This window comes from Phoenix dactylifera, chromosome 11 (assembly GCF_051530095.1).
Source record: "Phoenix dactylifera cultivar Ajwa chromosome 11, Ajwa_hap1_PhDact_Kaust_v1.1, whole genome shotgun sequence".
In the NCBI taxonomy this organism is placed as follows: domain Eukaryota; kingdom Viridiplantae; phylum Streptophyta; class Magnoliopsida; order Arecales; family Arecaceae; genus Phoenix; species Phoenix dactylifera.
In genome coordinates, this window is record NC_143200.1 from 18537694 (window position 1) to 18551920 (window position 14227).

The 14227-nt window shown below is 40.1% G+C and overlaps 1 protein-coding gene across 1 annotated transcript; it reads right to left on the reverse strand.

The window, feature by feature from the left end:
* Window positions 1-1698: 1698 nt before the first annotated feature.
* LOC103721307 (uncharacterized) lies at window positions 1699-14227 on the reverse strand. Its single transcript, XM_039128281.2, has 2 exons — window positions 12283-14227; window positions 1699-1842 (listed from the first exon to the last, which is right to left on the reverse strand). The coding sequence occupies exon 1, from the start codon at window positions 14078-14080 to the stop codon at window positions 12338-12340; it is 1743 nt and encodes a 580-aa protein (XP_038984209.2). The 5' UTR covers window positions 14081-14227; the 3' UTR covers window positions 1699-1842; window positions 12283-12337.

Genomic DNA, 14227 nt, shown 5'->3' on the forward strand with positions numbered 1-14227 from the left:
GAAGAGCATTAAGTGTTCCTCGGCAGCCCTCCCTTCAATGTTTACATGAACATGATGTGCATCACATGTAAACAGTACCGTTCTAAAATTGGTCAAGTGTCGATTGCCCTCATTTGTACTTGACGGCTTGTAGCACAAGGAGCTGACCTTTTTTATCACTAATCCATCTAATATGTTTGCAAGAAGGAGATGGCATAATTCAAGCCCGGCAGGCAAGTGGAATGGGAAAGAATGATAAAAAGAGATGCAGGAATGATAGCCAGAAGATGAACAGAAAAATCAAGAAAATGTATTAGATAGTACAGCTGCAATGTAGTTGGATTAGTTCTGCCTCCATCTTAAGTTATCTTTTAGAAAACATTAACTTCATATAAATCCTGATCTGGCCCTTCTACTTAATGGGTTAGATTGAGTTAGATGAAAGCAAGGTAAAAAAAAAGAAAAAAGAAAAAAGAAAAAAGAAAAAAAAAAAAGAAAAAAAGAAGCAAGGTATACTTCTAGTAACCTTTACAAATATTTTAAACTGATCTTGATCAAGTTATCATGCCCATTAGATTAGTTCCAATACTGCAAGATTCATATTTTAACTGGATTGAGCTCAAACATCAGCTTGAGGCCACTCACATACAACCGACGGGTTCCAACTTTAGGCGTTGGGAGAGTGCAGGTCAAGTTGAGAAACAGGCCAAATTTGAGTTTGCTATAATTTTATTGAACCGCAAACAAAAGACATTCCAGCAAAAGCAGCAGCACAAGCGCACGGGCAAAGAGAATAAACTTTTAAAAACCATTATAGAAAACATACGATCCTTTTCAATATACTAATTCGATGGTCAAAAATTTCCATATACCATTATAGGAAGCCAACATATCCTGAAGTCTTCCCTGATACAAAATGGTGGAGATCAAAATTTCTACCAACATAGCATATGGAGATCACCTAATTTTTTTTAAAAAATTACTCTGATGTCAAATGTGACAGCAGACTTCTAAAAAGAAAGAAATCACACAACATGTAGCTTTGGATTTAGCAATGCTATGGTAACTCAGAAAAATTGCTCAAAAAAGTCACTCAACTTCTTGCACCATTCATCTTGCTTCATTATATGGCACAATTCACAGTGCAAACTCATAAACAGCACCAAGCAGAATATAACACAAATCAACATTGTATTCAGCATAAAATCTCATTAAAGCTCCAAGGGGCATGACTCAACAAGAAACATAAACAGAATATGACACAAATCAAAATCATATTCAGCAATCTCAGAATCTTCTATAAATGGTGGTCTTTCTCTTCATCCGTACAAGGAAAGAGGGAAAAAAATATCAGGATAGTCAAGAAATCACATTGCGCACCCTGCTAACTCCAAAAAGCTTGAGTCTTGCATACAATTATCATACATCAAGCAAAGGAGACCTATGCATCTGTAACAATGCTTTCAGCAAATTCCTTCATCATCATCATTCATTAAAAAAGAAAAGCAAACAAAATCTGAAACCTCGAGATCTTGTTCCACCAGCACTGATTAAAGATCTATCTCACCATCACTTTCTGAAAGTGCGTGGTCAGATATTGCACTAACAGGTGTAAATCAGCAAGACCATTTTCCTGTCTTTTAACTAAAATCTTACATTTCATGCAGTGAAATCTCCTACAACACTTCAAAACATCCCAAAGGTTTCAAACCAAAATGACAGTTACTAAATTGGTTTTTTGGAGCAGAATACCTGCTTCATTCACATCACTCATTCAATCTGTAAGCTCGGAAGAAGTTCTGCATCCACTCAAGAAAGAGGGACCTGCTACTATAGCCAAACCTTTTCCAACTGCTCTTCTAGCTGCATCCATAAATTGGTGAAAGTCAACATATCAGATTTATTCATTACTAAAACAAAAAGACATGCAATAAGTGTAAGTTGATCAAAATCTAGAATCCAGTTTCAAGGAGCCTGAGACTGATGAATTATTTCTTAATAAACTTAATCGGGGACCAGAAATAGAATAAAGATGAACACAAGTCGGACTCGAAGAATCTTAAAGGCCATAAAGGATCATACACTCCAAATAAAAATGGACTAATATTGCATGGGTCATACTTTCTTAATAAAGAAAAACAAGATCAGTATTGGACACTGGAAACAGAACAAAGGTAATGCAGGGACAAGTCTGATGGAGGAGCCCATGAAGTAACAAGCAAGGATACATCAAAAATGGACATAGGATCATTATTCAGTTATAATTTCAATTTGTTGATGAAGGTGCGAACCGTGTGGTGCTGGCAATAAGATGCCACTGCGTTGCAGGCGCATCGCACAACTGTATACCAGCTGCATGCTAGTGCTTGCACACTACGATGCCAGGGTCTAACAAGCATCGGCACAGTAAGGCATGCCAGTGCCAGTGTCCAGCCAGTATACAGTACTTAAAACCTTGTTTGGATTAAAAATTGAAAAGTGAAAACCCCATTTCATATCAACTCCTACATGGAGTGGTACAATAATCATGATACACCAGCATTAGTTTTAAAGTTAGGAGAACATAGCAATGATATGTGAGAGGGGTTTACATATCAACTCCTATACAGAGTGGGACAATAATCATGACACACTAGCATTAGTTTTAAGTTAGGAGAATCTAGCAATGATATGTCAGACTCCTTGAAGGAATTAATAGAGAAAAAGAATTGATTATATAAATGGGGCTTGGCTTGTTCATACAATATTTCATAATGGTTAGGGACAGCAGATTTCCGTGAAGAAATTATGCAATAATCATGAAACCCGCTTGCAGTAATTTTAAGGTTCACTTTACATGACACAGAATTTTGCATCATCATCATATGGTCCCAAACAAAATCATCTACCTTCAAGTTATCTACCTTCCATAGCTTGAGAGACAACACAACCAATCAAATCTAGCAATGACATATGAAACATCTTGTCAAAAAATGATAGGGGATTCATAAAGCTAATTCTACATAAATGGGGTCTGGCTTGCTGGTAATGGTACTTCATGAAGGCTATAACTTAAACGTACAACTAACCAAACATCAAGAATAATTATAGAGACTTTATACCCATGCCATCTATGCAATAGTTGCTTCCAAATACCCCAATTACCGTGCTCATGACTAAGTGACTTTTTACATTGACATCAAGAGAAAAATATATATAGTCTTTAAGAAATCCATAACTGGAAAATAAGTTTATCATCATATACAATTATGAGCAGTTGTCAGTAGAACCAGGAACATCCAAAAGTTCAGGCATTCCTCACAAATAATTTATGCAACAAAGTACATCCAAACAAGATGGCTTACATAATACTTGTTGTTAAATCACCCAAGCAATAATTTTGTTATTACCCCCATGGCATAGTTATATCTCCACAGGATAAAATGAAAAGAAAATCATATCCTTGGGTTTGCAGCCAGATTTCGTTCAGCGAACTATGGCATATGTGGAGACTTACTCTCTGGCCTACTTTTATAGGAGAACCCAGATAAGGTTAAAAGGAGGATAGCTGTCACAGCAATCACAGTCTCAGAACAAAAATGATACAAAGATGACATCTCTTAAAACTCAGATTTACAGCACTAAGAACTTTGGAATTAAAGGCACTATGGTGTCTACCAGCCAGCCAATAATGTCAGCTTAACTTTGTTATCACTGTGGCCCCTAAAGTGCTGCCTCATAATAAAGTTTATCGACCGCACTTTTCCATTTATTGTTATTCCATAAAGTCCTGAAAAGATTCTTAATCAGCAAGACAGATGGACTGGCACTTTGTTCGCTGAAGGGCTCGGCTGCAACTGAGACAGGGATTTTGTTATTTGCGGATGTTTGACTTCCTTCTCCCACATCTCCTCCTAATTTATTTTCTTTTTTTCCACTATTTTCATTTTTGTCTACATTTCACCTCCCATTCTTTAACTCGCTTCCCTCACTGTTTATTTGTTCAAAGTATTCTAAAGTTTTCAGAACAACCTGGAATCAGATTTATATTAGCATTCTGGGTCTTAAAACTCTTTTTGAAAAAAACAAGTTTCCTTTTCCTCCTATGGTTCAAAATCCCCTCTTTCCATTTCTAAACATTAAACATGCTGAACTTGTGAAATCCACAGCTTTGCAAGAAACTTGCCAGCAGACATATGCCATATTAAGAAAATGAAAGTTCTGAATTTCAAAAATATTCTGTTAAATTATTTCTCAAATAAAAAACATTTTTTCAATCTTTTGCTACAAGTATATACAAACATGAAACACCAAGTAAATATTTGGCCTCTTTGTAACTTTTCTCTCTGTTTGAGACTTCTTGCACACCCATGATTTTTCCTTTTTACTTCTTTTGTGATTTTTAATAAGATTTGGCCCACCAAGGAGAGAGGATGAACAATGAGTTCCCACTCTCCTGCAAAAAATGTCCCATTTATTATTCCAAAGAACTGATTTCTCCATCCCTAAAATCTCTCATGCACTCAGAGATCGGATTCCTTAACTACGAATCTCTAACTAGATGCGGGTGCCACTCTCTCTCTCTCTCTCTCAATTCTCACCGATGATCCTAATTCTCACGGTACCACTTCCCAACTGTCCCTCTACCCCAATCCATTCCAATGGATATCTTGCATTTTTCTCTTTATTATTCCATTCAAATCTCTTTAATAGTATCCTTATATAGTACATCAGAAAAAAAATAAATCTTTCGTATACACTCTTTATACACACACCCCTTGCATTTTTTCCTCTTTACCATTCAATTCTTTTTAACATATCCTAAATTAGTACATCACCACCCCTTGAACATGGCAAAAAATAAATATTTTGCATACAACATTTATGCAGACACACAGAGACACCCATGTGCACATGCCACACACAAACTTCCTGTTGACTCTCTCTCTCTCTCTCTCTCTCGGAACAAGAAAGGTTAAGTTTAGGGAAGGTGAGTGTGCTTAAGAATTTACATCAATAATCCAGATATATCAAGTGCCAATGAGATCACATCTCAAAGGTTGCAACTAGTTACAGCCTCCACCATTAGACTTGTTCACGGGCCAGGCCCAGGCCCAGGCCCAGGCCACCACTGCCTTTGGACCTGCTTTGCAAGCCCAAGCCCTGCCCTAACTCGGACTTCAGGCTTCGGGCTGAGCCTCGAGCTTCCTCACCCTTTTTCACTATTTTTTAAAAAATATGAAAAATAATTAAAATGCTTTTAAAAATGCTAAAAGTGCTTTAAAAATACTTATATAATTAGGTTTAGAATTCCAATTTTCTAGATTCCATCATGTTTGGATAAGTTCAACATAATACATATAGAGCGTGGAGAAATCCAAGAGTATAAAATAACTAAAAGTAGTTGTAAGCTCACACAAATGAAAGATGGACGCATGCTAAGAACCACCATGAGAAAGGGTCCTATAAGCTTAAAAACGAATTAAAAGAAAGCAAGATGATAAAAAGAAGTCTTGAGGACCAACATCAATAAAAATCAACAAAAAAGATGTCAGGAGCCTAACCAGCCAAATAATTGGACCAGGACTCAATACTCAATATACTACAAACCTAACTGGAATGATGTCAATATGACAAAACAAATCAATTATGACAAATACAAAGCCACACTTCAAGAAAAGCTCTAGAAGTGGATTCAAAGCTTGATGACCGAAGTTGGTAAGGAAAAGAAAGTACCAAGTTGGAAGTGAAAAGGCTAAAAGACAACCAGCATAAGCACACGAGGACCAAATAACAAGAAGTTGACATCCGATAACCACAAAAGGACCAAAACTAGTAGAGTGTCTCAGGAGGAGCTTAAGAAACTCGAGACTAATAGGAATACTTGATGCACCATGAGGAGTCATCCTAGAGGGTGGCTCCGAAAAAATGAGGGAGAACCATCAGAGCATAGAGGTAGAAAAGGCAAAAGAGGACTAAGAGCCAACTCTCCACCACCTTCACCACCTCCAAAGCCTTCTTCTCAGTGGTGGTTGTTGTGGTTGCCGGCAACAATGGGAGAAGAAGAAGAAGGGAGAAGAGGAGCAGGAGGAGAGGAGATCTGAGCAGATATAGGAAAAAATAAGCGAGGAACTGGCAACCCAATACCCAAATGGGAGTGGCAAACTGACCCTAGGATTACAAAACCTAGGTTAAAAAAATTCAAGTCAAGTTTTAATCCCCAAACTTAAGTCCAACTTGTTTAATAGACGACTTTATTTTTCCAGACTTGGCACAACCCACTGAGCCTAAAATCTTGGCCCATGTCCACCCAAAAGTCTTCTGGCTTGAGCAGGCCAGGCGACACAAGTTTATTTGTCATTTAGCTGTTGACAATAATGCTTGTGTTTTTTTTCTTTTGCTACGACGGGCGATTCACACCATTCTAGTATGAATACATCCAAAAAAATAAAAAAAATAAGATGTCCCAAAGCGCCCTTGGTATCAGCGCCAAGTCAGTCCACCACATCTCGCTAGAGCGCTCTACCACATAAGAGGTCATCCAATCTGCAGCCCCGCTCGCCTCTCGGTAAACGTGCTTGGAAGGAAGTAGTCTCCCTGCCAGTCTCCAAATATCCTTCAAGGGGGTGTACCTATTTCTGTGTCCTTCCTTCAGATCCAACCAATCACTGTAGCAAAATCCCCCTCTAGGAGGATGAGATCAGCTCTTAAGATGCAACAAGCATAGGTAATACCCACCCAAGCTGTCCTCATCTTCGCTCCTAGGACTAATGTATCAAAGATGGGGCTACCCACAACAATGAGTCTAAAGTCCAGGCCTCTGATCACAAACCCTACTCCACCTCTACTGCCACCATCCATCACACAAGCATCAACGTTCACCTTAAGAAAACTCGAGGGTGAGGGCACCTAAGTGATAAACACCATTCAAGTTGCTGCAGAAGCTACAAAAGAGTCCTAGTTGTCCCAAGCTGTTATAGGCTCTTCAACACCATGTGTGTGGATGATCTCAGCGGCTTGAGCCAAAGCTCTCTCCGAGATAAATCACATCGACCGATTGACCTCCTCAAAAATTTAGGCATTCTTGGCTAGCTAGATATTATAAGCAATATAGGCAACCCTGATGGCAACATGTCTGGATGACGATCTACTGGAGCATCCTCTCAAGTGCACAAGGAATGCAAATGGGGGTCACCGACTAAAGAAGCTCCCGTGGGGCATCAGCTAATCTTCAAACTCGCATAGCTCTCCCACAGCGAAAGAGAACAGCGTCAACTGATTTCTCCTCATAGCAAGGGCAACCAAATAATGCTTGTGTTCAGAGATGTTGGGATCGCATCGTATTAGCTTACGAAAGTTCTTAACTTCAATATATTCATATTAAATCTCTCCAAATGCATTGTGCATTCTCGATATGTTCTACGTGCTTGAGTTATAAAGGAGTGTCTACAAGGAAAAAAACAAAATAGACCAAAGTGTTAAGCCAAAGTAGCGCTCTATTACCTAATTAGAGAATAAAGATGTTTTTAAGTTATAGACACAAGTATATTTTAACAACACGGACAAATTTTCCACACCCCACATTGCATCCAAGAGCCAAAAACATCACATATAGCATCCCACATTGCACGTTTCTCAACATGTCTTGACCAAGCATGTCATAGCCTCTAATCATCAGTGCTACTTCCATACGTCAAAAGTGGGTTCTTATACAAATATTTTAACCTCACTTACGTCAAAAGTGGGTTCTTATACAAATATTTTAACCTCACTTGTCACCAAAAAACTCATTCATTAACTATACCCAAGATATTGCTGTTCTACAATTTCAGTTAATGAATTGGGATGGGTTTATTATCATAACAATCTGCCCTGGTAGGTGCATACAGACTAACAAAAACTGAAAGCTTTACTATTCGATGATATCAGAATGGTTTCAAACATAAATTGAGTAGATTTCAGAAAGGGAAAGATTGACTAATCAAAAAGGTGTGAATTACTCAAAACGGTACCTATTCTTTGTCTACCAAATGGCATGTAGCATGTAGAATAAGAGAGGCAGCATCAACTGAATGTATTGGTTACCAAATAATATTTCTTAAAAATTAAAAAAGAGCAATCTGACAAAATTTTGATCAAGGCATATATTTGAAGCTCCTCTTATCTTCTTCAGATGGGGGAGAGGAATTGAAGATGGCAGTATTCCAAAATGGTGATTCAAGATTACATGAACTAGCAAAGACCTAGATCTGAATTTCTGTTGTAAGAAACCATTTATGGATCTAAGGAAACATGCTAGCAACCTGCTGGCTGCACATTTCTTCTTTTTTTTGTGGGATATTTTTCCAAGCAGGGAAAGAATTAAAAAAATTAAAAGAAGAGAAACATAGAAGGGAGGGAAACAAGGATAGAAAGAAGAAAAAGAAGAGCACATGCCACCTGTCTCTTGTGTCCCTTTATCGTGCTAAAAGGTGCAATAAGTGATGGTCAACTGACCAAAATACTATTATACTGGCTGGCCATTACTTATAACATCTACATCAATAATGGACCAAAAGAATGAGCCAAAATACAGCCCAAACAACAGCCAAAAAAAAAAAAACATATCCGGTCTTTTAAGGCCAGAAACAAAAATATGTAATGTATTCCGACTTTCGATGTTCAATAAAATGAAACTTTAAAAGCTAGATTACAACAAGACAATGCTTCATAAGGCACCACCAATGTGGTCACAGTCCTACTTATACCCTTATGATGGGATATAACTCTATGAGTTTGATAAGTAAATATAAGTACAAATGAGGTAGAAACATGAGGATCCAATAAAAATAATACAATCAAGAAACAAAGAACCATGCAGTGTTTCAAAAAGAAGCTGCAGCATGTGGAAAGTTGAGATACTACCATGCAGTATGCGCGTGCATATGCAAGCACATATACAGTTGGCATAAAGTACTTAAAAATAAATATAATGCATACAATAAGATAAAAATAAGCTTAAAAAAAGAAACAGAAAAGTTATTTCAGGACAAAAAGATTATGTATGGATGCTATTCCACATATTTGAGACCCTATTATATTAACCAAAAAAGAACAAAATACTTCTATCAACCATTCTCAAAATTTGAAATTTACAAATTGTCAAATGATAGATGACCTAAGAATGAGCAACAAGGATGCACCACTTATAATTAAGTATCAAATACCTAAATTAATAAACAAGATGTGGTAGTTAAGTTATTAATTTTTCAAAACTACACTCGAAAGATTTCTCATAGGAAGGTGACTTGTCAACCAACATCATCACAATTTTGTGCATTCAGGCTACATATGCGAGCTGCTTGGGCCTATGTAGGCACTTGATGGTTCACTATGCATCCCAACCCCAACGTGGTGGCTGCTTTCACATATGGGGGAGTATACATAGCCACATGAACTGCATTTTAAAATGCTGGAACCACGATCCCTACCATTTCCATTCAAGGCTTCGCATAATAGGTATTAACATGTGCTAATGCCTAGCGATCATAGAGGTCATATACCTATATCAGTCATGCTGAATGTTGGACTGACATGATCTAGCACAGACTAGAACACATGGTACAGTGGTGCTATCATGATACCTTATCAGCACAATGTATGTTGTACAGTACAGACCAGTATGTTGTGGCACCTCAATCCGTGGATATAGTTATATACATTACCCTTGCCCCACCTTCAAGACCCAGCCCCAAGAAGACACAAGCAAAACAAAAATTATGATGAATCAAAGTTACAATGATGAACATGGCATAACATTGTTAGCAACATTAAATATGGTGTGCATTTGATGCACCAATCAAGCGATCTATTTTAAGTGTACATGAACCATGTAGCTAGGATCAAGGTTATTAAACATGATATAATCAAGATTAGAGAAACTGCCCATGGTGATCTGAGATTTGTGGAACAACATATTTAAAATACAAATCATCGAAACCATGACTTCTGTTGCTTCCTGAGCTCATAAATCCATCAAGTCAAACATAATTTTCCTATGGTCCAATCATTTTCTTCATCAATCTGAGCAAGTTAATAATTCATCCACTAGATATATAAAGAAGACTTCGCTATGAAGTTGTTCAAAATTAAATTTCCCTCGTGGGTGTGAACTCCTTACTGCTTGCCAATACAAGCTTGTGCAGAAATTACCCGTTGCGCTGTGATGGATTGGATGAAAAAACAACTTTTATATAATTTGGATAATCCACTTAGTACTCATGATTTTCTGCCAAAGTATTTTAATTTAATAATATTACAGCTTGTTAAGAGCTGCTCTACCTGTAATCTCCTTGTCGGACAATCCTAAACCCAATGGAGTCCTTGGTTTAAGGTCCTCAAAACATTTCCACAGTTAAGTTACCAAGGTAGTCACTTTGATCATACTTGATGTCCTATACTTCTCCATAACTTCAGTTTACAGAGTAATCTGGTGATCCACAAGTTTCTGACATCCAGCCCCTCTGCTTTCTGAATGTTTTCCAGATACCAAGCTGATTTTAAACAGAAACTTCGATATTTAAAAGATGTCGGTCCTTGCCTCTAGTGAGCAACAAATGAAATACAGACAATTCTTTCTGAACATACAACCTACGTCAGTTGTTGCACCAAGTACAACATAAGTCGAACAGAATAGGGTTTAAGGAACTTCTCCATACACTGCAAAAACGGCAAGCCCAACTTCATGAAGCAAGCAATAATGGTGATGGTAACAGTAACACTCTTCAAGATAACTGAATGTCCTTGACCAATATATGATATTTTTGATTGTTTGCAACTAAATATATTGTCTAAGTAAAGTTGCATGGAGCCTATACATCAGAAAACCAGTTTCAGTTCAATGTTGCTGCAATAAACGCTCTAAATTACCCTCATCTACATTAAATTGACCCACAGATATTGTGGCACAGGTCAATTAGCAACATTTAGAAGCACTTTCAAGTCTCTGCACTCTCTGTAAAAATAAAAACGAGAAAAAAGGCATTTGCAATAACTAGACATGCTGATAGCCAATGACACGCAATCGAAGAAACACATCAATGCAAAAAAGAATGTTGACTAGTCAAAGCATATATGCACGTATACATAAAAAATATTTAAGTATAAATCAAGGGGCAAAATATTTAAACTTAACTTATTAATAAGAGAGCACTACAACTGGATGGAATTAGGAAGTGGAAGGCTCCATTTACCTTTAATTGTTAGCACCTTCTTAGATAATAGTTATCGCCTTTCAGGCGCTCAGAATCTTTTGATGCATTTATGTCCTCCACATTTCATAGATTAGGACTTTTCCATTGTTTACCCATCAACTTAAGGGCCTGTCAGTGACCCCTATTGTCTTCATCTTTCCATTCCATTATCATAAAGGCTCTACTTCTATCATTTCTTTTTAAACTTTCAATATATCCAACAAACTAACCATAAATGTACTTATAGTTCCAGAAGATAACAATCATAAAATTTTCACAATGTTTCCAGCTCATGTCAAACTTCCCAAAGTCAAGTTTGAATTAAAAATAGATATACGGAAATCTTTTGCAGCCAAAATTCAAGAAATACACCAACAGGATGGCATGCCCTCCTCTTTAAAATCTAAAGGCACACAGTTAGCACTCTAATAACTATGGACAGCATATTAATATGATAGTACAAAAAATGACCACACATTGGAAAGAAGAGTTGCCACTATAAGACAAGGCTATCAACAATTATTGTGTACTTGATGAAAAGCAAGTATCATACATCTAAATACACACCAGTTATGAAACATAAGAAAAAAGCCACAGAACAATGATGAGCCACATATAAAAGTTTGTGCAATCAAAAATTGCTGCTGAGACCAAAACAAAAGTTATTGGATTAAGCAATCTATAATAAAAATGTGCTCAAACATTTTAATTAACCATCCCTAGAAAGGAATTTCATATATCATAGGTATTCTGGTAAGTGGTATCAGAAGTGTAGACCATTAGAAGATTGCCATTGAAGAAAGCTCGGGTTGTATGCAAAAGGAAAGCACTAAGCATTGAGAATAAATTAATTTAATAAAGTACAATTACATCGTGCATTAAATTGCACAAAAAGGTTACAAAATGCACCAGTGTCATCAAGCACATCAGTCACAAAGCAAACAAGCTAAGCATTAAAAACACAGATGTCAGCGACAACGAAACTACGTCTAAAATGATAGCTACAACAGGTCCCTCCAAGCAACCTCTGCATGTGTCCCATGGGCATGAAATTACTAAAAGTCTAAAACATAAATAGGAGTGACTGACATACTTGCCCACAAATCATTGATCTCCTTCCTAGCCAAGGAATTTGCTAACACCCCATCTCACTCCGGTGATAAATGCCGCCTCTTTGAATGCTCAACCTCCCGTGACTTGCTTCTTTGCATCAATGATCGTCCTCTATCCGAGTCATCATCACGCTCCAATTCACGGTCCCTGTGCCTGTAGTGATCTCCATGATGGATTCTGTCGTCCCGATACCTATCTCTTTCCCTCTCCGTTGCCCCCTCTCTGTCTCTGTCCCTCCCCCTCTCCCTCTCCCTCTCCCTCTCCCTCTCCCTGTCTCTCTCCCAATCACGATCCCTCTCCCTACCCATTTCTCTTCCATCATGATGTCTCCTCTCCGACCATTCTGGCCCAGGACCCACGTCCTTCTCCCTGTCATGCTTTCTATCTGAAACCCCCGACCAATCCCGGTCAGGACCCTGATCCTTCCCATGGCTTCCTTCTCCATACCGCTGGTCTGAAGCAGCATCATCCCCATAACTTGACTGCTCTTCACCTCCCCATCCACCCATACTGGGATCCAGCCACATCCCAACACCACCAGCGGCCAGCCCTCCCCTCCCGAAGAAGGCCGGGTTCACATGAGGAGCCACAACTGGAGGAAATGAAGGCATCAATCCCGGGAATGGAGCTGTGGTCGGCCCTGCAGGAAAGCCTCCATACGCACCACCCATTCTCCCCATAGCCACTGCTCCGTAACCAGTTGGATCAAAACCTTGACCAAGCATAGCACCAGGATGGAGCATCGGTGGAGGTGGAGCAACCATCCCGCCGTTTCCCATGATTCCTCTTCCACCCACAGGCCCCATCCTGTTCCTCATATTCCCCATTGGCCCTCGATTCCCCATGCCACCCCTCCCCCAATTACCACCACCACCACCCCTCCCATAATTCCCACCCATCGGGGCCCCTCCCCCTCCTCTCCCCTTCTGAGGCGGTGCTGACGATTGGGCTGCCATAGGCTGATTCTTGAGTTGAGCTTCTCCCATCCGACGAACGGTGTGCGGCGATGCAAATGCCACGACACAGGGCCGGCCATTGAAGACGTGCCCGTTCATTCCCTCCTTGCACGCTGCCGCGGCCACTGGATCATAGAAATCGACCTGGCAGAACCCCTTCGACTTCCCGCTCGCCTTCTCATCGAAGAACTTCACCTCCTTCAGCTGCCCGTACTTGCTGCCCTCTGCCTCGAGATCAGCGTCCGTCGTCCACCAGTGAAGCTCCCCCACAAAGAGAGTCGTCCCTCCAGCTCCTTCTCCTCCACCATTAACGCTCCCTCCTCCCGCTGGCCCGCCTCCTCCCTGCCTCGTCTCACCTCCAAAGCCACCCCCTTGCCTTTGATAACCCTCGTTCCCATAGCCAGAGTTCCTCGACTGCCCCTGGAGCTCGCCGGGTCGACCAGAAGACCGCCCTAACTCAGGCCTACTTCCACCGGGCGGCGGCGCGGCCCCAGATGCTTGCTCATGAAAGCCACCAGATGTATCCACCGGCCTCCCGATCTTTGGGTCGCCCGCGATCCCAGGGATCTGGACCTTCTCCGGCGCATCCACCGACGGCGGGAGCGGGGGTGCGGGGTTGCTCCTGCTCCCGTCCTCCCTCGGATACCCTCGGGGCTCGTCGCTCCTGTGGACGGCATGTTGGAAGCCCTCACCGACGTTGACGTCGTTGTAGAGGTCCTCGTAGTCCTCGTCCTCCCCGTAGAACTGCTCCTCTTCCTGGACGGCGGAGATGGCCTCGTTGCGGTGGAACCCGCCCCGTTCTCCGCCGCCGCCGGGCTCCATCGCGGAAATCCTCAGCTTGGGCTAGGATTAGGGTTTCTGAAGAGGAAGGGGGGACGAAACCCTAATCCCTTGGACGGCTCCCTGAAGGCACGATGGCGGAAGAGAGGAGGATGGGTTTTGTTTTCAACAACAATAATAATAATAGTA

Coding starts and splice junctions, on each gene's coding strand:
- LOC103721307 (XM_039128281.2), bottom strand. CDS start 14,080: ATGGAGCCCGGCGGCGGCGGAGAACGGGGCGGGTTCCACCGCAACGAG.